This window comes from Nelusetta ayraudi, unplaced genomic scaffold (genome assembly GCF_046127955.1).
Source record: "Nelusetta ayraudi isolate G7.1 ecotype Tasmania unplaced genomic scaffold, CSIRO-AGI_Nayr_v1 ptg000091l, whole genome shotgun sequence".
Lineage (NCBI taxonomy): Eukaryota > Metazoa > Chordata > Actinopteri > Tetraodontiformes > Monacanthidae > Nelusetta > Nelusetta ayraudi.
Window position 1 is genome coordinate 133,406 of NW_027466141.1, and position 24,095 is coordinate 157,500.

The 24,095-nt window shown below is 49.2% G+C and overlaps 1 protein-coding gene across 1 annotated transcript in view; it reads right to left on the minus strand.

The window, feature by feature from the left end:
- The window catches only part of znf385d (zinc finger protein 385D), a 68,727-nt gene that overhangs the window by 32,429 nt on the left and 12,203 nt on the right, over positions 1 to 24,095 (minus strand). The window contains exon 3 of the mRNA XM_076046857.1: positions 3,920 to 4,030. Within this exon, the coding sequence (XP_075902972.1) occupies positions 3,920 to 4,030 (111 nt within the window). The remainder of the gene's footprint in view (positions 1 to 3,919; positions 4,031 to 24,095) is intronic.

Here is a 24,095-nt window from a genome sequence, read left to right on the forward strand (position 1 = left end):
AAAATAAATATTGATTAGCGTTAACTTGCTTAATTGATACACGATCTGTGAAGAAGAAAAAAAAACGACAACGTTTCAGGAACTAGCGACTGAAAACTCAATCATCAGCAGCTCTGGAAAAACATTGTGTTTGAGAATTTTTTGGGAAGGGATTTTAGAGGGGTTTTTAACAGGGTGTTTGGAACATGTGGCTCACCCTACAGCGTAACTAAATCAAGTCAATATGATTAAGAAGCTTTGGGAAGTTTCTTCCATAAACAACAGAAATGTTTTGGTCGCTGCCTTCTACAGGACGCTGTTCAGTTGTTCCACCATCTTGAATCATTCACGAGCCGGAGAATTAAAGAATTGATCTTTTTGTGCAAATTATCCAAAAAAGATCCACATTACTGTAACAGAAGGGCAGCCAGTGTAAATAACAGTAACAAATGACCAAATGGCCAAATGAATATCCACAACTACAGTCTGTTTCAATTAAAAAAATAAATTGTATTGAATAAATGAATAATAATGATTTTGAAGTAATTCACATTCTTGAAACTTTTTATGTCTTTTCTTTTCTAAATAAACATCATTATATTTTGCAGATTGTGGACACACTGTGGTCAGAATGAACAGGACCAATGGCAGAGTCAAGCCCACATGCACCAATACACCAAATCCAAGCGCGGCAGCGAGACTGAACATCCGGGTGCCTTGTGGTGAATGAACGCAATGGACGTCACAGGAGTCAAGCCGACTTGCAAGTGTTGGGAATGAAGTGGGACAAAAACATTGACATGTCGGGGTCCAACAGGTCTGAGACCAGGGAGCTTTTCACAGGCTTTGAATTGAAAATACCATACATGACATTCTTTAAACGTTGCACTTGGCTTTCGGAGGTCCCTCATCTTCTGTAGCAGTCGTCGAAAACATCAAATCTCTCCAGCAGAGAAGTTTTTTTTTTGCTAATCTCCTCAGTTATCGCCCTGATTTATTGGACCCCATTGTAACGTCATGTTGTGGCAGGCGAGACAGAGTGAAACCCCTCTGAGGTTTGACCTCTCCAGAATTCAGCGGGATCATGACCACACTTGGTCAGAGATATTCTTCAGATAATAGGCCGCCTTCGCCTCTCTTACCATGTAAGTACAATCCTTCCTCAGCCCAGCCGTGTCTGCTTTTTCAAAACGGTCAGACCCGGTGGGTGGGTAAACCCGTCGGCGAGGTCCATTTCTCACCCGGAGGGCGACGATTAATTAAGACGGAGCTGCCTGGCGGCTATTAGCGCAGAATATCGCTCATCATTTACAACCATTAGCTGGCCTGTCTCAGCGTCTGATTAACAGAGCGCAGCGCAGCGCTGATGACACGAGATGGTGCAAACACGGCCACCAGGTGCAGCAGATGTGAGCGATTCGAACCCTCGTCGGGGTCTGATGAGAGGACAGGGGTTCTCTGACAGCAAGCAAAAAAAAAACAAAAAAAAACCTGCGAGAACAATCCAGAGAGGAGGATTTATCCTGGCCATCTCCCGGCTTTCCGGCAGTTTGCAGAGAGGTGAAGTCTTTTTTTCGCTGCGGTTCAGTGATTTTCCTTCCGAGGAAGCCGCGGCTCTGAGGCCAATGGAGCTGTCACTGCCTGATCAGCGTTCAGGTTCAGATAGTTTTTCCTGCTTGAGATGGAGGATTGGCGCATTCAGAGGCCCAGAGCCCCGATAAGTCGAGACGAAAGAAGTAAAAGACGGAGGTAAACTGATGATGCAAATGCTGTAAATGGTGAGCAACAACAACAACAACAACAACAACAACAGGAAGGGAGCAGAGAGTGAGAGTGTGACAGTGGAGCCTGCTGAGAGCTTTACTCAGTAGTCAAGTATTGCTCAATGTGAGACATCTCTCTATAACAATAATAATGATAATTGAAAATGTATTCAGTGTTCCACATTAATTAAAACAGCCAAATATCACGAATAAGGAATAATGGATGAGGTAGGTTTGAGTGAGACTGTCCTTACAGAGACAGAGACGTGTGCATGTGTGTGTGTGTGTGTGTGTGTGTGTGTGTGTGTGTGTGTGTGTGTGTGTGTTGGTCAGGGATAAGTCCAGTCATTTCCTCACTCACACGTATTTTATTAATTTAAGTTAGTTTGTTTTTTTTCTTGTCTGACTTATCAGCTAAAACCGTGTCTAATCTTGATTAAACCAAACTTAAGCAAAGTAACAAAAACACAAAAAAAACAATAATCGCAATTAGAATAAGAATAAAATTTCATTTCATTTCATTTCATTTAATCCATTTTGGATTAAAGCAGAGAAGTAGAAAAAAAATAAAGACCCGGTCACTCGCTGGCTGCCCTTCAATTCCTTCACGCGTGAAACAAGCAGACGGAACCTGTCCAGGAGCACCAATCGGGTCCGGTGTCGGGGTGGCGCTCCACTGTGTGAACCCTGTGACTGAGCCGCTCCTCCGCCTGTTGCCTGGTCACCGGCGCGCAACTCCATCGCGCAGACAAACAGCCGACGGAAGCACAGGTTCCCAGCCGCACAGCATAATATCCTGATCCCGACTAATCAGCCGCGCATTCAGTGTTAGAGGCCGGCTGATTAGACCCCTAATGAGGGGGTGGGCACGGCACCATTCACGGCGACGGCTGACTCTCCTTCAAGAATGTTTTGATTAGTTGTCGTTCAGGCTGTTTGTCGGTTTGGAGCTCACGAAGCAGCTCGACAGCGGGAGGGGGAAGCAGCAGCAGCAGCAGCAGCAGCAGCAGCAGCAGCAGCTGCTGCTCGTGATGGTCCTGAAGCCACCAGAGTGGATTAGACTAGATTCAATTTGATTGCATTGGATTGGAATTCCGACACAACCCAAAAACAACAACAGGAGGTGGCGCCACCTCCCAACTCTGTCCAGTCGCATCAATCGAAGCAGCGGCGGGGGGCGGGCGGGGGGGCGGGGGGTGAGCGGAGCGTCGCTGGCGGATGATCGAGCTGTTCGTCAACGTTCCGCGGATCAGCCGCAGGCCTGCTGGGATCGTCGCACCTGTTGTTGTTTTTATTCCTGCCCGTCTTCGCCTTCACGGCCCTGCAGACCAACGTGTTTTTTCCGCACGCCTGTGCAACGTGTGTGTCTGCCGCTCCCGCTGCTCCTGTTGCTGCTTACACCTCGGACCAGCGGAGGCCTCGGAGACTTGCGCGCAAATACAACCGTGTGATAATACTACTAATAAGAATGAGCGCTACGTGCAATCGTGACAATGCTACCTGGTCGTCGCCATTGGGATTTGAAATGGGAATTAGCCATAAGATCAGAATCTCTCTCTCTTATTTATGTGTAAATGTGCATTAATACAATTTTATCCTTCAACCAACCAACCAATCGATCGATCAAGCCATGGCTGCTCACAGTCAGCAGTAACAGTTCAATGTCTTCTGTCTCTTTTGGCTTGTTGTTCCAGCAAACACACGAGGAGAACCAGGGAAGATTTGTTTTTTTACCCTGGAGGTGGATTTCCTTTTTCTTTTAAATATATTTCTTTTTTGCTCGCCAAGACTAAGACGAAAAAAAAAAAAGAAGTGGCGTGATCCTGATCCAAGGCAGCGCACGTCTTCCAAACTCTCCGTTTGTTTTCAGGCAAAGATACCAAAACCTTCATAACCCGACTCTGAGAACCTTCACCTGAAATCATGAATAAAACATGAAAATCAACACTGAGGTGGAGTTGTTTTTTTTTCTAATCAAAATATTAATCAGATAATAACAAACCCGAAAAAGTGATTCACAACCGTTTCATTGATTCTTTTCACATCGCTAACCTTTGTGTGCACGGTGAAGCGAGGAAAAAAAAAAGAACCTTGGCGTTTCATCTCCCCCCCAACAATGTTTTTCTGACCTTTGAACTTTCAGGCTCATCATCATCAACTTAAAAGACTTTGCCCACCTGCGAGTTGAACCTCAGCTGACAGACGCTGCAGGAGACGTGCTTCCTCTTGGCGGTGGTGGTGGGGAGGCCCAGCGTGTGGTGGAGGACGGCCTTCTGCACCGGGTCTATCTGCAGGGCGGGGGCAGAGGGAGGGGAGGGGAGGGGCCAGTTATTATCGGCTGCTTAGCGTCAGCTTTATGAGACACGAGACGAGACCGATTCCTCCTGGTTGGTCGAGGCGGTAGGAGACCATGTGACCAGAAGAGATCAGCTTCACCACCAGGAAACACCTCCTCTAACAGCTAGTGGACATCTGAAGGATTCAATAAAGTCCAATTACAACAATTTCTTCGATTTTCTTTTTCATCTCATACTCCAGAGGAGCAGCTTGGCAGAATTATAACAAGGAAGACGGTGTTTTTAGCCCTCTGTTTGAAGCCTCCTGTTTGAAAAGCTGACGTTTTGTTGAACCTTCCACGTTTGAGTGCGAAAAAAAAAAAAAAAAAAAAAAAGAGTGATGTCTAGCGTGACATCACTAGTTTTTCTTTAGCAAATTGGAGCAAAGAACTGACGAGTTCAAGTTTCTTCGGACGTCCTTTTTTTCTGGGCGCAGCGCAGCGCAGCGATCCAGACTTTCCCACCAAACTGAAAATGACATCTTTGATCTCAAACCGTCATAAAAAGTTGAACCTCTCCCAGGTTCCCCCCCCCCCCCCCCCCCCGAGAGGAAACCGAATCCGCTGAAATAAGTTGATCCAGAATTATCTCTGCTGTCGGAGTTGGAGATGAGAGCGGACAACGACATCCAGACTCTGGAGCCACCGGCTGCGACCTCAGCACCACCGGCTGCGACCTCAGCACCACCGGCTGGTGTGCGAATGTGTGAAATGTCATTTCTACACTTTACGCAAAAAAACGCCGTTTTGTTTTTCGTGCCTTTTGCCGTTCAGCAGGTGAGAGTTTCGACTGGGATTAGAGCATTTTTAAGCTTGTTCCAAAATTGATTAGAGCCGTTTGTAGAAGAAAGGAAATTAGTTGCTTGATTTATGATTTTTAAAATTTTTTTTTAAACAAAAAACAGAAAAAGAATTGTTGGTGTTTTTAATAATCCTGCTGTGTGTGTTTTATTGTTGAGCGCTCCCTTACTCGCAGCCCCGACACCTTCTGCTTTTGTTGTAATGTCGCACGTGTTTTAAAATGTACACAACATTACACACACAACGGTTTCACCTGCGCTTCCTGTGGATATGCGTGAGGGTAGATATGTTTCAGCACCATCTGAAGAGTTTGTGGTCCCTCTGTGTAGCCACTATCTATATATTGTATGCATTGTGTCAGAAGCCAAGCGCAGCCAGTTTGCACCGGACTGTGGAAGGTTGCACTGTCGGTGAACCATAGAAAACTGGAAGGAGTGTGTTCCGTCTCATCGTCTCGACTTCGCTTTGCACCGTGTCGACGCTTCCAGGGGGCAACAAACAAACAAACAAACAAACAAACAAACAAACCCGTTGACCTGCCCCCCAGACGGCGCCTCGTGGCTGCGGCAGGAGAGTAAAGGTGGCGGCGGCGGCGGCGTCCCGGAGGATGAATCCACCTTGACAGTTGTGCAGCGGAAGGCGGGCCGGGGGATGGGCAGCGTGTTTGGACTGCTGGCTGAGGATGGAGCTGCGTGTGTTTGTGTTTCCCCGGAGCTCCGAGGTCAAGTGGAAGTTTGAGTCTCAACATGCACAACTGTAAACAGGAAACACTGTTTGGATGATTTTAGCGAGTCGGGGAGGAAAAAAAAAAAAAAAAAAAAAAAAAATCAAACTTTTACGTTTTGTTGGTCACCGAGTTCATTAAACCTCTTGTTCGCTCCTCTCTTTGTCTGCCGTTGTTTCATTATTAGAACCGAATCCAGCCTCATCAGAACCCTCTCATCTCCCTTTCCAACAACGCCTTGTTTGTATGGTTCAAGAACTTGGAGCATAAACAGCATGATGAGGATTGTTGAAAATACAGAAAAGTCACATTGGAATTGCAACATCCTGCATCACTTCAATGATGCAATACGCAAGCAGAGATGTGTTGCCACACCATCAGTGACCACCGGATCCAATGGTTAAACTCCAGGACGGTCCAGTGTTTTTGACTTTTGAGTGAACTGCGCATTTCACAGGAGACAGAGCAGGCAGACTCGGCGGCTCGGATTCCTTAAAAGGAGATGAAGCCCGAAGTGAGAGAGTGGACTGACCAGCTCCGGCTCCGAGTGTCTGGACCTGCCAGACATTAGGCGGGTTTGACGGAGGGGGCGAAGAGACAACAGCCCTGAGGTGAAGGTGAAGTTGAGGGAAAACATTAAGAGTGGCAGAGGGATTCAAGAGATGCAAGTCTGGAAGTCTTTGAAAAGTCCAGAAATTCAGCTCCTGAGATGATGTCACAAAGGGTACCAACACCTCACTGTTACCAACCCCAGGGTATAGTGACCACACCCTCAGCGAGGGGTTGGCTCCGCCCTCTGAGATCGCCACCTGTTTGCCCGCTTGTGAGCACGTGGACAGTCCGACAACAATTTTAGCAGGAGGCTGAAAACAGAAGGCTAAATTTGCTTGAGTGCAAGACTTTTTTTTTTTGTTGATTAATCATACCAGACTGTACCAGGGCCGCTGCACTGTGCTATGACAATTCAAATGTACTGATTTGATGATTGATTTGATTGAGTCACGCTACATCCTCGTGTCGTTCACTACTTTTAATCCCTCGCAATGTTCACTTCGGGCTCTCATTCAAGTGGCGCCCACAGCAAAAGTTTCCTCCAAATATGATTGTGACGCAGCGAAGCGCTCGGCAACAGCCACGCACCTCCGCCGCGACTTTTTTCCTCTCTCAAGCAGCCTCTTCCAAAGCGTATGGCTCGTTAACGAATAAAAAAAGAAAAGAAAACCCAATCCGAGAGCGTGAGGCCGATAAAAGCTTTTGCAGCTACCGGCACAAAATGCAGAGTGACCTGACGCACCTCCGCAGCTGCGAGCTGAGCAGCGGAGATACATTATCGGCTTTTAATGGACAACACGTTTATGAAAAGTGTTTCAGGGGGATCAGTCGGGGAGGGAGGAAGTTGAATATACACGCAGAAGGACTTGTTTTTAAAGCACCGACTGGAGAGGGAGATCAGAGAGGAGCGGATGTGCACGTTCACACACACACACTCTCTCTCACACACACACACACACACGCACACAATCACACACAACAGCTGCTTGACTCGCAGAGCCGCTCGTTACGAAATTCTGCGCTCTGCCTGTGTGGGCAGCAGCGCCATGGAGGTTCGGGACCTGCATTTTTTGCGCTTTTACGGCAAAAACCATCCGCCTCTGGAACAGCGACGCGCTCGCCCCCCCCCCCACTCCTCCAAAACCTGTTGCAGCAGAGAAGAGCCAAGTGGTGACAACATGTTGGCCGTGCCGCTGCCCCCGCTGGCCGCCGAGGGTTCAGGCGCAGCAGTGACTGATGGGGGGGAACTGGGCTCAGAGCTCTGGAAAGCTAACGGCAGTTTAAAAAAAGAAAAGGAGAGAAAAAAAAGAAAGCGAAAAACATCTGGGCCACAAGAGAGCCGATGACCTCTTACTCGAAACATGCAGGAGGCCAGAAAACATGTTGTTCCTCCCTGGTTTGTGGCCGCGGACGCTGCGAAAACCATCGGTGGCGATCCACGTGGAGGCTGCGAGAGGTGACACATTCCTGCGGGGTGATGTCAACATCTGGAGCCTCGTCTTCGTATCATTAATCACCCGGGCCGGGGGCGCCGGAGGGAGCCGTGCACGGGCGGCTGGGTCGCTCCCGTTTGAGAGCTCGTTCGTCCGTCTTGACAGCTTCGGATAGAGAGTGTTTTCAATCAGACTCCAGAAATCAATTCCAGCAGCAGCCAATGAGACGGGTGGGAGTAACCGGGCTAAACAGGTCCTGCTTGATTGTAACTGACAGATGATTTTTTTTTTTTTCTCCCCCCAACCTTCTGTGGGCTCTTCACCAGATGGATGTACAGGCTCGAGACTGCTAGTTTGACTTTAATCAGGCAGTCGGGGGTGGTCAAGGTGTGTGTTTGTCAGATTTTAACTGTGTACTCTCGCTCATCCATCTTGCCAACCTCCGACACGCTCATTCACCCTCCTTTACAAGTAGGCTGCACTTCCAATCAGCTGGGTTCATTTTAAATGCAGGTAAGGAGGCTGAGAGACAACAGCGAATTGAGAGCAGGAGAAGAAGAAGAAGAAGAAGAAGGAGGCGGTGAACTTGTTGGCCCGTGACATCACGGGGGGGAGCTCCCGGGACCAACCCGTCAACCTTTAGACTTTTCACTTCTACCCGTCAACCTCCGTCCGTTTTTCCTTTTCTTCCACTTTCGACATTCAACACTTTCACCGGGCTCTCCGGCAGATGGATCCGCGAGACCAATCCAGAGGATTTAGGAGCCGTTCCAGCTGGCGTGTCAGGTCGGCAGCGGAATGATGGCGGCGGCGGTTTTAGCGCATATTTGTGTCTCATTAATCACCTCTGGACTCTGGAAGCCCCTGGATTTATTCCACTGTCACTCTTCTTCTCCTTCTTGGTCTTTCTTCTTTCTTCCAGGCCGTTCACTCACTCTCCCACAGAAATTCCATCACCGCCCTGGACACCTTCACATGTGTCTCCTCCGTTTGGTGTTTTTGTTAGGAGTTCCCCTGCCATCATTAAGCATCTCCAACCCCTCCTCCTCCTCCTCCTCCTCTGCCCGCCCCGGGTCAGGGCCTCATCTGCAGGGAAGAAGCAGCAGCAGCAGCAGCAGCAGCAGCAGCTGTTCTTCCCCTGAGCTCCGCCGCCGCAGCCATCAGCCACCCACTGAGCCGCACTCGCCACGTGAAGCCAGCCACGCCTTGTCAAGGCAAAAAAAAAAAAAAAAAAAGTAGAAAAAGAAAGCATCGGCGAGGCAAATGTGACGCGGCACAGAGACGAAACCGGCGTGAACAAACTCCCACACACACGCCAAGCCTCATCACGCACCGTGCGACCCCGCCGCCGGGGAACGGCCGCAGACTTTCGCACGTCCTAAAGAGAGTGTGCAGTTTTCTGTTTTGAAACAGTTTTTCCGGGTGAGGTGAGTTGAAGCGGAGCGCCGACACCCGTCCGTCATCCTGACGAGCCTCCAGACTGGACCTCCGGGCCGACAGTCGGTCTGCGGCACAAGCCCGCCTGCCGCCGCCGCAGAGCATCAGAGAGCAGCTGGCGAGTTTACAGCCAATTAACAAACGAAAGGCTGCGGCTTTCCTCTGAAGACGTCTGCTGATCAGACAAACACCTGTGACTTCCCGCCACACACGGGACCTCTCAGTTTGAAAGACGGCGGGATTAAGGACCTTAACGGGTGCAATTAAATGTGTGTGTGTGTGTTTGTGTGTGTCTGTGTGTATGTGTGTGTGGTTTTTATTTTATTTTATTTTCAAAGAAAATCCCGAACGTGCCTCTGTTCATATTTTATGTGATGTGTAAATGATTCACGCGGGCGGAAAGGATCTGAAGCTGCTCCAGGATTTAGTCTCGGCCAGTTGATCTCGACACAGCTGCACCGGCTGCAGTCTGATCCTCAGGAGCTTCTGCAACCATCAGACACACAACGCTGGGAACACAGGAAGAGTTTCAGCAAACTACCAGACACCGGCGGGTATCCGTGACCAGGGAGCGCGATCGCTGTTTAATCAAAGTGGGACTCTCACTTTTAATTCTTCATCTAACTGTTGTTGTTGTTTTTTTCAGCCCTTTCTTTACTTTTCGAGCTCAGGCGTTTATTCTTTGTGTCTCTCTTCAGTAATCACGGAAGGACGCAATGAGATTTCACGTCTCGAAAATCTGACAAAAGCCCCGAAACTGAATTGCCTTCAAGCCTGTCGGAGTGCTGCAAGATCAGTCAGCATCCTTTAAGGTTTAGCCGGGACAGAACCAGAAAGCTGCAGCCGCCGCTGCCGGCTTGTAAACAACAGACAAGAACCAACAGCTTCCTCCACACAATCCTGTAAACCTTCACCAGGCAGCAGGATCCCCGAGGTTTCACGTCTCAACTCTCTCCAATCCGTCCTGAAAAACTCAGGTGTGCATTGTTTTCAGTTGATCAGAACGCGACAGGACCAATAAACGGCTCACTGAGGAGAAAGAGGGCGGGGCTACAGCCAGGCTTTAGCAGTGACGGTCAGAACTGGACGACACAGCAAAGACTTAGTAGGACCGAAGGGTTTTTCCTCTACCTTCAGTCTTGCTTTGGACACACTTTAGTTAAACTCCGCCCACCATCATCCTTGGTCAGAACAATTTGTACACACACACACACACACACACATATGTATATATATATATATATGTATGTAGGCAGATTTGGTTAGTTACCATAGAAAAATGAAACCCATCGACTTTTAATCCATCGCTGAGATCATAGTACAATTTGTAAAAGTCATTGGCTGGGGCTCAAACAAAGGCCTCGCTGAGCCTCAAGGGGGGACAAAAAAGTAAATTAAAAATGATTCTCTACCCCATTGATTTCTTCCCCGTCTGTGTCATCTCGGGGAGAAACATGTCCAGTTTACTCTTTTGTGCCGATAAATTGAATCCGTCCGTCCGTCAGTCTGCCTCCTCTCGTTTGTCCGCCCGTCTGTGATTGGCGCCGACGTGTCCCGGCGAGGGCAGGCGACAGCGGAGGCGACGGCGGAGGCGGCGGCGGAGACGACGACGGGTCATTTGGCAGAGTCTATCTGACAGCCCACAGAAGGCCCGTCCGTCTCAGAGCCCCGGACCACCAACCCACCACGGATAACGTGACAGGACGAGACAGTGATGAGCCGAGGAGGCCGACGGCGCCAATGACACACACACACACACACACACACACACACACACACACACACACACACACACACACACACACAGGCTCAGTGTGTTGGTGCGTCGCCTTCGTCCACTATCAGTTTTCTTTCTTCCTTCCTTTCTTTCTTTCTTTCGGTGTCGAAACCATCGAGCTGCCGTCACTAAACGCGACACAATGGAGGCTCAAAATCAATTATGTGACATTTTGGGGGTTTAATTCCGCTGCCAGAGCCATTGAGGACGAGATTATAATCACTCTGACGAAGCGTCAGTCAGCGTGAAAAGTTATCTCCTGTAAATACCAACGGCTGCTGAGACACTGCGTCGTGTGACACTGACTCCAACCTGGTGGCAGAGGGTTTTCACTCTGAAAGTCCCATCATCCATCTTGCCAAGCTCCAATCACAAGCTTACATTGCTCACCCACGTTTAGATGCAGATCTTAATAGGACTAATAATCTTATTTATAATAATAATTCTCATAATTCAGTTTTCTCGTCTAATCAGACAATCAGATTCTCCGTTATTGACAGGGAGGCGTCCACCTCCCTCACACTAGGGGGCGATATTGTCTGTCATACACGGCTTTCTTCGGGCGTTAGTAAAGGGAGTCAGCATCCAGGTGACATTTTGCTCGGGGCTTCCTGAGACAACTGGTTTCCCTCGGTTATCATGTTTTCTTTACTCTCATTAAAACCGGCAGGTGTGTATGTTTGTGATTTTTATTGATTTATTGATTTATTTTTTGGCTATCCACTGACGGCGGCCCAGCAGCTGTTCGGTAAGGAAGGCGATGGTCATTTGGAGAGGCGGACAACAACGAACGAATTGAATGATTTTGTTCCGGGGGGCACGCGCACACGCATCGTCCAGTTAGACCCCGACTCAGGCGTGTGCATGGCGGAGAAATTCAAATTCCAATCGCAGTTCTCAAACTCTGATCTTTCGGTCGGACTAATGCGTTGACAGGCACTTCAGTTTTCCGATCACAATCAGACTGAGGCAATAATTTGGATTTCTCGAGTGTCATTTAAAAGCGGTGATTGAAGCCCTTCAAGCAAGTAGGAGGAAGCCCGGTGTCATTGTTAGGCGGCTGAACCAACGGGGAAGTGAAAATCCTATCGGCCTGACGGGAGGTTCAATCATATCGGAGTTCCTCAAATAACCGTTTTCTCCTTCTTCAGGCTTTTTCCAGATGGACGTGTAAAATAAACCCAGCGGATTTTCAGGAAAGAGTTTGCAAACATTGAATGGACTGACTGTTGGTGAGAGGCAAAAGGTCCGTCCAATCAGATTAAAGTTTGGTTTGTTTAAAACTGTCAGAGTTTTCCTTTGGGCTCTTCACAAAATGCGCAGCAGAACTTTTTGATTTTATTATTTATTTATTTTTTTTTTCTAATTGCTGATAATATTACGTAATTATTGTTGTTGCATTACATCTGCAAAGCTCTCAAACAACCATGTGAGCAGCTAACAGGCGGCTCAGGGGAAAGAAAACAACAAAAAAAAAAGATGTCGAGCCACTTTGGCCGAATAACTAAAATGTTTTTTTTTTTTTAGACTCGGCCACGCGGTGGAACTGGCTCGGGCGGATCGGCCCGTTGTTGACAGGCAAAGTGGCCGTAACTGGAGCAAATTTATCTCGCGTCTCATCAATATTGTTTCAATCTGGAGGCAAACGGAGCAGATTCCTGGCAAAGGGCAAGAGACCAAAACATGTGCTCGTCTGTCATACTGATTATGTTATGAAGAAAAGGACGTGTGAATTTTTTTTTTGCACACAAAAATTATACACGCACACAGACACACACACAAGGCCTGCTGTCAGTCATCCTGACGGCGCCGGATGATGAAACAGTCCTTAAAGGTTACCGAGACGCTTGACGGCCGCGTAAACACGCCGAGTGACTCAGTTCTCATGAATGGAAAAAATAACAAAAAAACAGAGGCGCGAATCATTTTCATCGCGCACACTCGGGAACCGAACCTGACGGGAGGCAGAGTGGCAGAGTGGGAAGCGTTTCCGCTCAGTCGGGGCCGACAGTGACTGACGTCCCTCCGATTAATCACTCTCAGCTCTCTCAATGCCAATTACGGCTGCCATAAGTAATCAATTAATCCGGCAGCGGGGGAAAATAAATGGAGGCGGAGTCAGTACAGGACAGCTGTAAGTCAGCGGGCTCTTCCCGTTTCCAGCCGACCGGAGCGGAGCGGCCTCATCCGGGGGGGGGGAGTCTGCTTCTATTCCTCCGTTAGCCGCTCAGCAGACGGCGCTAGGCTTCACGTAGCCTCATTGATTGGCACCAAATGGCTTTGTGGAAACGCGTTTTAAGTGTTTCAAACAAACTTTAAAAAAAATATGCACTCAAAATTTCTCTTGACATTTTATTGGAAACTCAAGTGGTCGACGAGGCAGCCTCGCAGAGTTGTAAGCGGAATTAAAACTGGGTCAGATAAACGGGGAGTCAGTCACACACGGTAGGCCTCCAGAATCTGGGAAGCCCAGATTGTCGCAACCATGCACCAGGGGGCGATGGGTGCAGGTCATTTATTGATCCATTTATTTAGCTATAAATCTGATTGACCCGTTAATTAACGGTAGGAGGAGGAAGATTATTTTCCTACACTCATGCGTCCTTATCACAGCTTCTCAGGCTGCAGTCTTTCTTTCTTTTCTTGTTGCAAAGGCGTTACACTATCTTGCTTTGGTAGCACAATGAGCTGTGATATCTTCCCGAGAATGATCTTCAAGTGCCGAGCGGTAGGATCAAATACAAGCAGATCGACAAGAATAATTAAAAAAAAACAAAAACTCACATCTGTATTCGATGGCACAGCGGAAGAAGGAACAAAAAAAAAAAAAAAACTGTTCCCGCTGCAGCTGCGTCTCTGGATGAGCCTCAAGTGGTTGAAGGAGTCAAGCTGCTGACTTTCTGCTGTTGCCATCGGTCCTGTTGCTTTTCTTTTGCATTCGAGTGTGCACTCTTCCGTCTCGTAATGAAGATAACACCTCTGGCACGCGTTGTGTGCGAGTGTCAGCTGGCGTCGGAGCCAAGAAACGTGGCGAGCGGCTGGATGTCTGAAAGGCCTCGGGGTGAATTTCACACTCGCCGCGTTGGAATGAACGGTTGAAACGGGCGTTTAAAAACTTTGTATCCGTCAGAAACCTTTTGCAGATGAAGATGAAGACGACTTGGTGGAGTCCTGGCCGCCACCTGTGAGCTCTGAAATGCCGCCTGCGCCGCCGCCGCCGCCGCCAGACTCGCTGACGACGGACTAAAGTGGGATGAATGGCCTGTCAGACGGAATCGTCCCGCTGATGCGTCTCCCAATTACCGGCGCCGCCTGACCCGGTCCGTTAGTTCATAATCAGTCGATGTCTCAGCCACCACGGAAAGGGAGTTTAGAAATTAGCAAGTCAAATACAAAAGAGGTTTCTGGGCCGTTTCTCTTTTTTTGCTTCTGCTTCGTCTCCTTTAGCGAAGTCAATGAGGCGGAAGAGGAGCTGCCAGGTGAAAAACACCTGTACACAACACAGAGCAACGACGGAGGAGGGAAGAGCAGCAGCAACTCTTAAAACATTGTATTTAACAGGACGTAGAGAGGTTGTCACGTGACACGATGTCGGATGTGATGTATCGGAAAAATGGCCAAAAAAACAAACAAACAAACAAAACAAAACTGTGAAAATGATGGCATAATTCAAAATAAACATGAAGCACTTTTCTTCCCAGCACTTTGACACCGCAGGTCGCACTGACACTGACACTGACACTGACACTGGCACTGACAGCGGGGGGGCTGAGGCGGCTGCCACTCAGCCGGGGACACGTCGACACGCTCGGCTGCAGCGGACAAGAAACCAAATACTGGCTCTGCCTAATGAAGCACGTGGTCACACCAGGAGGCGGAGCTCTGGAGACCCTGAAGTTTCAGCTTTGGGTTATGTAGGGGAAAAAAAAAAAAAATCCATCTACCGTATTTAGCCCTGTGTTTGCAGCCTCCTGGTGAAACGGACGCTTCTTCTTGGACTGTCCAGATGTTTGGAAGCAGACAGAAACACTGTGGTCTCAGAGGGTGACATAAAAAGTTTTCTGCATCTGCTCGCTCTTCCTCCCTCGTGGACGCCAGGATGTTTGCGCGGCGGCGGCGGCGGTGGCGGTGGCGGCGGCGGCGTGCGAGCAGGTCTGGTGAGGCTTCACAGACGTCTGCCGGTGTTGGTCGTGTTATTTAAAACAAACAAACAAACAAAAAATATAACAGGTGGCGGGCATTTCAGGTTTAATCAGCTCGGATGAGTCACGCCTCAGTTTGATGGCTTCCTCATGTTGTCGGCCTCCTGTTTGTTTGTTTGTTTGTTTGTTTGCGTGTGTGTGTTGGTCTCCTTCCTTTCTCTTCTGTGGCCCCTCGCTCGCCCTCGCAGACGCGTCCTTTCACAGCAGCCACATGATAATAATAACAATAACAATAACAATAATAATAATAATAATAATAATAATAACAATAATAATAATAATAATAAACGCTGCGCTAACACCGCCAGACCCCATCAGGATGAGATATTGAACCGGGAGAATTTCACCCCCCCTCTTCCTCTTCCTCCTCCAACAACAACAACACCAGGGCAGTGTTTTTTCACTTTTCTCTCCATTACAACATAAGCTGCTGGTTAAGAGTGAAAGAGTGATGCAAAAATATGTATGCATGTATTTTCAGACTGAACTTCACGTGTGTGTGTGTGTGATTTCCTTCTGCAGGAGGTTTCTGCCTTCCAAGAGGGAAGGGTTGTTTTGTTTTTTTTGGGGGGGGTGTGTGCGTTTGGTTTTTTTGTTTTATTTTGCTTGATCTTGGCAGCAATAGTTGAGTTTTAAGAGAGACTAATTCATCGTCCTGATGTGCTCCACAGTAAAAAAAAAAAACCTCCAGAAATCACTTTGTGGTGATAAAGTGCATTTTTCCACAGTTATCCCCCGCCCAAAAAAAAGAAATAAATAGTTCTGGAGTAAATCACCGCCGGTGTTCCAAGTCTTCATTTGTGAGTGTTTAATTTCTGTTGTTAAGTTGTTGTCATTTCGGTAAACCACAAAGAATTCAACAACAGCAGCGTCACCGCTTTGACCAACAACAACACTTGCACGCTCGCAAGAACCTCTCCGATTGTGGGCTCCGGTGTGCAATCATTTGAATGACAGTCCCACAATGCATCACTGCCTCACAACTCTTTTTTTTTTTGAGAGAGAGATTTTTGGAATTTTGACAAAGCAGAACTTGCCAAAAAAAAATAAAAATCCTCAGTGAATCTTCTCATCTAAAAAAAAAACCAAAGTCTCGGTTTCCTTTGAGAGGAGCCATTTCATCTCTGAAAATAAGGCTGCTGGTGTCTGAAGCCGAACTCTCTTATCAACGTTCACGCACTTGAAAATTCTTCTCCCTCATCTCCGAGTAAAAATTTGCTTGATTCGCTTGGTTGAGCTTTGACCTCTGACCTTTCAGCCATCCCTGCTTCATCACTTTCCCATGAATGACACGGACGGACGGACGGACGGACGGAAGAATGGGAAAGGAAAAAAAAAACTCCTTAAGTCACTATTGACCCGCCCCTTTCAAAGATCAACACGCTCCACTCTTAACACATATTGTAATAATAAGCGAGCGGCCGGGAGGGAAAAACGCACCGTCAGGACGTTCTGGAGTCATTTTGCATATAAATCACGAGCAATGGACTTCGATCGCGTCCCAGCCAAATTCCATCGCCGGCTAATTCCTAATCCATCATTCCATCAACCACAGCCACAGGATGTTGGGTGTTGGCGGGGGCGGGGGGGCGTCTGGCCGGACACGACGCGGCTCGATAAAAGCGCAAGATTAAGCAATTTATCTTCCCATAATATTCACCCATGAATATCAAGCGAAGGCCGCTGGCCGTGCTAATGAGAGACGAGCCCCGAGGAGCGCCGGCCCGTCTATTGGATTTCCACAATCAATGCCGCCCTCCGGAAAGAAAATATGCATGAGCTACAGCTACGGCGGCGCGCTGGAAGTTTTCCTGCGGGGCGTCAACTTTTCCAGCTGCTGCTGCTGCTGCTGCTGCTGCTGCTGCTGCTGCTGCTGCTGGAGCTCCGCTGCTCTTTAATGTGTGGAGAGTTTGCTGAGGCGTGCAAACCCGTCATCAGCGCCACTCACCTCCCGTTTATTCACTCGTAAAGATTTTCGGCACGTCATCCGGGACGCTGAAGCCGAGTAGAGCAACGTATCCCTCCACTTACCCCCCCGAAACCCCCACCCCCCGCCCCAACGGCCCCTCTCGCCTTGCCTCTCTCGTTCCCACCGAGCTGAGACACAACAACTTTTTTTTTCTTTTTTGTTTTTTCCCCCCACATGGCTTCTCTCTGACTCAAAGCTTGGATTCCCTCCAACTCGGAGCCAAGTTCCTACAACTGGGAAGCTCGGTGACACACGTGATTAATGTTTGGGGCCCTCCGGGGCCTCACGGGGGAGACATTTTCACGTTCGCCATGAGAAAAAAAAATTAAAATAGACGCAAAAAAAACAAAAAAAAAAACCCACAGCAACAGCTGGAGGAGAAGCTCTCCAGACCAACGAGGCTGTTGCAGAAGATTCTTTTTTTTCTTCTTTTTCTTTTTTTTTTTTTTTGCACAATTAGCCACCCGCCGCGGCCGCCAAGCCGCGGACGCCCCATCCAAGCAATGATTTAGCCCCGGCGGTGCGGCGCTCTTGTAAATCTGCAGGTCTGCGTGCCAGAAGACACGGCGGAGCTCTCCCTGCGGAGCCGCAGCGCTTTTCATTACGGGAACAATAATGTTGCAGGTGCAGCGGGGCTGCCAGCGCTCCAGCTGGTTCTGCTCGGGCTGTGAAACACGGCAACAGGGGGAGAGAGAGGGCGAGAGGGCGAGCGAGAGGGGAAGCTTCTCCAGAGACAGATGTCGGGAGCCGCCGCCGAGCTCGCCGCTTCTCTCCTTCGCCTGCTCGGAGACGCACCGCGCTGTGAACGTCGAGCGGAAAAACAAAGCGACCTCCTGCTGAGTGGAAGAGCGCCGGGGCAACGAGGAGAATCAGCCGAGCGGCAGGCAGTCGGAGCAGGTCCTCCACTGCAGCCAGTTCAGCCACTTCAGGTTTCACTTAACAACTGGGTGATGTCATGTGACCGGGAGGCTGGGGCCAGAATTAAAAAGGGGGTAAAAGATGGATGAGACAAATGCACGAATTTAAAGGAGCCCTGACAGAACATTGTGTTGTTGAATATATTTTCTTCTTTTTTTTCTTCTTCTTTTTAATGCACCAGCCCTCTAATTTACAGCCGTACGCGCAAAAAAACACAAGGCCAGATTCGAAGCAGATTTCGTATCTGTTCTTTTTTCTTTCTTTCTTTCTTTCAACGTCGACATACCTCCATAAATTGTGCAGCAGAGCTCGCTGTTATTGTCCATTTTTAGGAGCAGATGTGCACTTAATCCGGACATATTTCTGTTATCGCCTCGCAGAATAAAACCCCGGTGCACACACAGCAACATCACACTGCTGCGTGTGTGTCTGTCTGCCTGCCTGCCTGCCTGTCTGCCTGCTCGTCTGTCACACAGCCACAGTCTGTTGCTCCACAGTTCATCCAGAGGAGCTCGCAGACAAGTCAGTCACCACTGTTGTTCAGAGCCTCCAGGCAAACTGGCACCAAGCGCCGCATTATTATTAAGACAGAAAAAAAAAAAAAAAAAAAACACCCTCGTCCTCCGCAGCTCCTCGCTGTTATCTGGCTGTCCGTCTGTCCGGCCGTCGAGGGAGCCGCGAGCTGACTGGCAGCCGGAGTGAGTGAGTGAAATATCATCGTCGGGGGGGGGAAGATGAAGACGAGCCGGGGTCACTGGGGGTCAACAAAGCCTCACAGCTGGCTACGCCGCCGTGTGCCGGCTCCACTGCTGCGGCAGGTGCCAGAGGGAACGAGGGTCAGCTGGCAGCGGCGGCAGTGGAGGCCCCGCCCACCACTCCTCCCTCGCCTGCTGGCTTTGATCGTCACCGGCCTCTTAGCCTGCCTCCCCTGAGGAGACGCTTTACAGAGTCTGTTAGAAGTTTACAGGACATGAGTCAGAGTGTGTGTGTGTGTGTGTGTGTGTGTGTGTGTGGTGCGTGTGTGTGTGTGTGTGTGTGTGTGTGTGTGTGTGTGTGTGTGTGTGTGTGTCTGAGGCCAAGGCGCCGATTGTGTTGAGTTGACATTGGCCTTAAAATGAAGATAACGACGACGACAACATGTGGCTATTTGAAGGCGGAGCAACAGTGAGCGTCAACTGCCGGGAATGGCTGAGCCATTTATTTCTTTAATTGTTGGTTTCATTTGTTTTAATTTGGGCTGCAGGGTTTTTTTTCCACCAAGCGATTTCTGACTAAATTCCTGCGACAGCAGCGAGTCGCCGTGTGACACACCATCCCTCGGGGGTTGGACGGAACGGAGCAGCATTCGATCAACTGGTTTTCGCTGCATTTTTTTTTTTTTTTTTGCAGTGAAACTTAAACTACTGTCAAACACCTCTCTCATACAATCTGGGACGTGCTCCAGTTTGATCTGCAACCAAGTGGGAGGAGTTTCAATGTGATGGTTTATACATTTTTTCGCAAGTTTTTTTTTTAGAAAAGGTGGCCCAAATGTTTGCAAACCAGTGTTAGTGTGTGTGTGTGTGTGTGTGTGTGTGTGTGTGTGCGCGAGTCAGCGCGGTTATTTTACTCTTTCACACTTTTCCCTGGAGTCAACGTCCTTCTGGAAACCACTCTTGCAAAGAACAGTGTTTACGACTACAAGGATTCTCCCCACCGTCCCTTCCTGCTCCTTCTTATTTTCCGTAGAAACCCAACGCCAATGTCTCGAGTATCTGCATGAGCAAACAGCTTCCCTCCGTCTGGCCGGTTCATCAATTTACACATTAAGCAGCGCGGCGTCAGCGGCGGCTAATCGCGATATCCGCCTCTTTAGCCGCTAAACGCTAGCCTTTTGTTCCCAGCCTGTCACTCAACCAGCATTTTAAATTAGCACTTCCCCGCCACTTAAAATGACTCTGTCAAGAGAATCCTGGCAACCCAAAAAAAAAAAAAAAGTAAAGTGGAGCAAAGTGAAGCGAAGTGAAGCCCGGGCCATTAAAAAACGGAGAAGGAAAAAAAAACAAGCAGCTAAAAAGACGTGCGTAAAAGTGCACCGAGTGATGAATAGCCCCGAGTTCAGCGGCACAAGTCACTCAGTGTGCCGTTAATATAAACATTCATCAGCGTGGCGTGTATTAATGAGCGGCGCTCCACTGCGGCACAGTCTCCACACGCCGCGATAATGAGCCGCCGCCGTCGGCCTGCAGAGGGAGCCGGTCAGGGGTCAGAATCAGAGCCGCCACGGAACCCGGAAAAGCTTCGTCGCCACAGGTTGAGGATGAAAACGCACCGGTGCGATCTGGGAATGTGGGTGCGTGTGCGCGTGTTTTTGCGGCATCCGTGCGCGTGCACGTGCGTGTGCGCGCGCGCACGCACGCGCCTGTTTCATATTTGTAGCAGCTATTCATCGCAGTGTTTATACTCGCAGACATCTGCAAACGGTTTTGGCTGGAAACAACTCCGCTGGCCCGATGGTTGGAGGCGCTTCTATAATTAATAAGGCCAGTGAGTCACTTTCAGGCAGAAAGTACCAGGATTCCGGCCCGCAGTCGTCTCGCCTCGCCGCTCGTCGCTGTTCTCAGCTGCCATCTGACTGTCAGGCGGCGACGTCGCGCAACAACAAAAGGCCCAGTTCGGAGCACGAACCCTGGAGGGGGTGTGTGTAACTCACGCAGCTGACAAAACCAAGTGAGATTTTTATTTATTTTTTATGTCTGCCACGAGAACGCTATGGAAAGCGGCAGCAGCGGAGAACGCCGACTTATCGAGTGCGCCTCAATGGGCTGTGACATGGTGGCGGGCGCCCTGCGGGGGAGCCGGCGAGCCACAGCGGCTGCAGGACCCGCAATAGTCGTTTCCCTGCCGGGCAGATTGTCGCACACCATCGATAAATCAGCTTGCTGATTGCTCTGCATGAGGTGGGGGCTGTTTACTGGAGGCGAGAGGTGGCATTTCTCACACACACACACACACACACACACACACACACACACACACACACACACACACACACACACACACACACACACACACACACACACCTGGGCTGTGTCTCAATTCTGGGTCTGCATCCTTGGAAGGAAGCGTCCTCCAAGGACGCGGCCTAGAAGGACCGACCTAAACCCCGCCTCCCCGGTAACCACACGGGACGGTCTAGCCTTGGGCGTATTTCCTGGTTGCGTCACCGCCGTTCCCTCCTGCTGGCCAACCCAGGAAGTGAGGTTTTCATAGCATCAAGCTAACCATTGGTTCACCATCTAACGATGGCGTTGGATGTTCAAATCAGTAAAAACCCTGCGTTAAAAACTGAAGATTTGATGTGAAATTTCAATACTTCAATTTATACGTGGTGTCTTTGCCAGTAGATGGCGCTAATTTCATCCGACTTCCCAGGATCCCAGGATGCTTTGCAGCAGCAGGCAAAGCATCCTGGGATACAGAAGGAGGTGAAGGATAGTAGCGGTGCAGCCTTGGAATGGGCTGACAGTAGGACGCATTCCCAGGGTGCATTTGGAGCGTCCTTCTGACTTTTGGGAAGTGGGAGGAGCCTTCACGCAGTGCTATGACGCAACTTCCTTTCAAATGCATGCGCTGAAGGATGCAGAGCCTGGACTGAGACACAGCCCTTGAGTTGCCCGCCCACTCTTTGCTTGAGCCGTCGGGTGGGCGGGTCTTCCCGTCCAGCTCCAGATGACTCAACTCTAACTAACGACGCAACAGCAAACGGTTTCGAGGCGATTCGGGAGACAAAAACAAAAAAAAGAAAAAAACTGTCCAAAGTTCTTTTGGAGCGAAAACGAGTCCGTGGCCACACACAGCAGGGATGGTTACCTTGACTCCACCAGGCTGATTGAACAGGCTTAGAGGAAAGTGATTGGCTTGTTTGACTGGATCGGTTCACATTTCGGAAAAGCTGGTCTTGGTATCAAATCGGGGCGGCGAGATCTTTGGATCCGTTCCAAATGCCGCCGCCTCCGCAGCTTCCACTGCACACTTTGCACCTCCTTCTCCTCCTCACCCCCCCCCCTCCTCCTGCTGCTCCTCCTCCTCCTCCTCCTCCTCCTTCTCCTCTGCCTTCTCTTCCTGCGTGGCGCTGCTCTGTTGTCATGGAGTCACATGACTCAGCAGCATCCCGGTCACCGGTTAATTTACTCAATGGGGGAAAATCACGGCCCTGCCGCTACGTGACTGAGCACGAGTTTAAACCCGAGAGCACGAAAAAGGCGGAAAGATTTATTTCTACAGAATGACATCAAAGAGATTCTCCTGGACGCCACCATCCATCCATCACACCCGTTTCTTAGCAACATGACGGCTGTAACGTGCACGTACTCGCTACTTCTAATGCCCTCCCCGCCAAGAAGCCCGTATATTTATAAATAACGACATGAACAAGCGCGTGACTGTGAACCAAGGAGCAGCTTTTCTTCCTGCGCAACAGCAACAGCCTCAGTGTTTCACTGCTGCATTTTAAAAAGGAAGAAGAAGAAGAAGAAGAAGAAGAAGAAGAAGACGAAGAAGAAGACGACGAAGAAGAAGAAGAAGAAGAGACTCAGTAATAATAGAGGTAGGTCCAGGTGGGACGACGCAAGTCCTCAGCGTTAGCGGAGGAACCGTCACTCTTTTCTGGACGAGGGAGCGCAAATGTTCACCAAGTCCAATTTGAGCTCATCAGTGTGTGTGTGTGTGTGTGTGTGTGTGTGTGTGTGTGTGTGTGCTCAAGACTGAAACTGGCTCACGACTCGACTTGCAAATCTCAGAGTCTGCCGCTCTCCTCCACCAGACAGCTGTTTGGTTTCGCAGCTCAGCTGCCATCACATCACGGAAAAAGTTTTTCAAAAATAATTTACGAGGAAAAAAAAAAGGGAAAAAAAATTGTATAAAAAAAAAAACCCTGCTGTACGGCAGCGGCGCCGGCCATATGCTGCGGGTGCAGCGTTGTTTCTTTAGTCTGATTTGGGAGGATGTGCGGCAGAAAGACATCCGTGCTGCGTTTTAATCAAACTCTGCTTCACATCAGAGGGGAAATTTTCATTCCCACCTCGGCACTTCCTCTCGGGTTGGATTCTTGATGCCCATTTCCGGTTTGCTCTCTTTGTGCAATTTGTTTTGACCACCTGCTTTACATTCGGTTAAAGGAAAGAAAAGAAAAAAAAAAAAGAAGCTGCTTAAATCCCGCTGAACCAGATGTGATTTAATGCAGGAAATTCCGGCGGAACGACGGCAGGAAGATGCCTGTTGCCGAGCACAGGTGGTGGAATTCCTGCCGTAGACCTGTGCGAAGGTGGCGGCGCTGGACGGTCGAAGTCAGAGGAGCAGAACGGACTGACGAAGGTGAAGGAGGTAAAGGTGGAAAGGGGCGGAGCCAACAAAGATGAATCTGATTCACAATCAGATTCACTTCACAATGGAACGATTCCCGTCCATCCAAATCTCCGCCCCTTCTCCCCCATCTTACACAGGATCCCAGTGGTGGAAGCCCAGCCTGGTCTTTTCTCCTCCTCCTTTTATTTCTTCCACTCATTTTTCGATACGTCCGAGAGAAATTCCAGCGAGATTCGCTTCATTCTAATCATCGCTACATTCCGGCCGAGGACAATTCATGAGTAAAAGACGGAATCCCAGCCGGAAGATCCAGAAGACAACAGGAGACCCCACAGAGTTTGTGCAACAGGAAGCAACAGCAAGTAGCAGGAAGCAACAGGAAGTAGCAGGAAGCAACAGGAAGTAGCAGGAAGTAACAGGAAGTAGCAGGAAGCAACAGGAAGTAGCAGGAAGCAACAGGAAGTAACAGGAAGTAGCAGGAAGCAACAGGAAGTAACAGGAAGCAACAGGAAGTAGCAGGAAGTAGCAGGAAGCAACAGGAAGTAGCAGGAAGCAACAGGAAGTAACAGAAAGTAGCAGGAAGCAACAGAAAGTAGCAGGAAGTAGCAGGAAGTAACAGGAAGTAGCAGGAAGCAACAGAAAGTAGCAGGAAGCAACAGGAAGTAGCAGGAAGTAGCAGGAAGCAACAGGAAGTAGCAGGAAGTAGCAGGAAGCAACAGGAAGTAGCAGGAAGCAACAGGAAGTAACAGAAAGTAGCAGGAAGTAGCAGGAAGTAACAGGAAGTAGCAGGAAGTAACAGGAAGTAACAGAAAGTAGCAGGAAGTAACAGAAAGTAGCAGGAAGCAACAGGAAGTAGCAG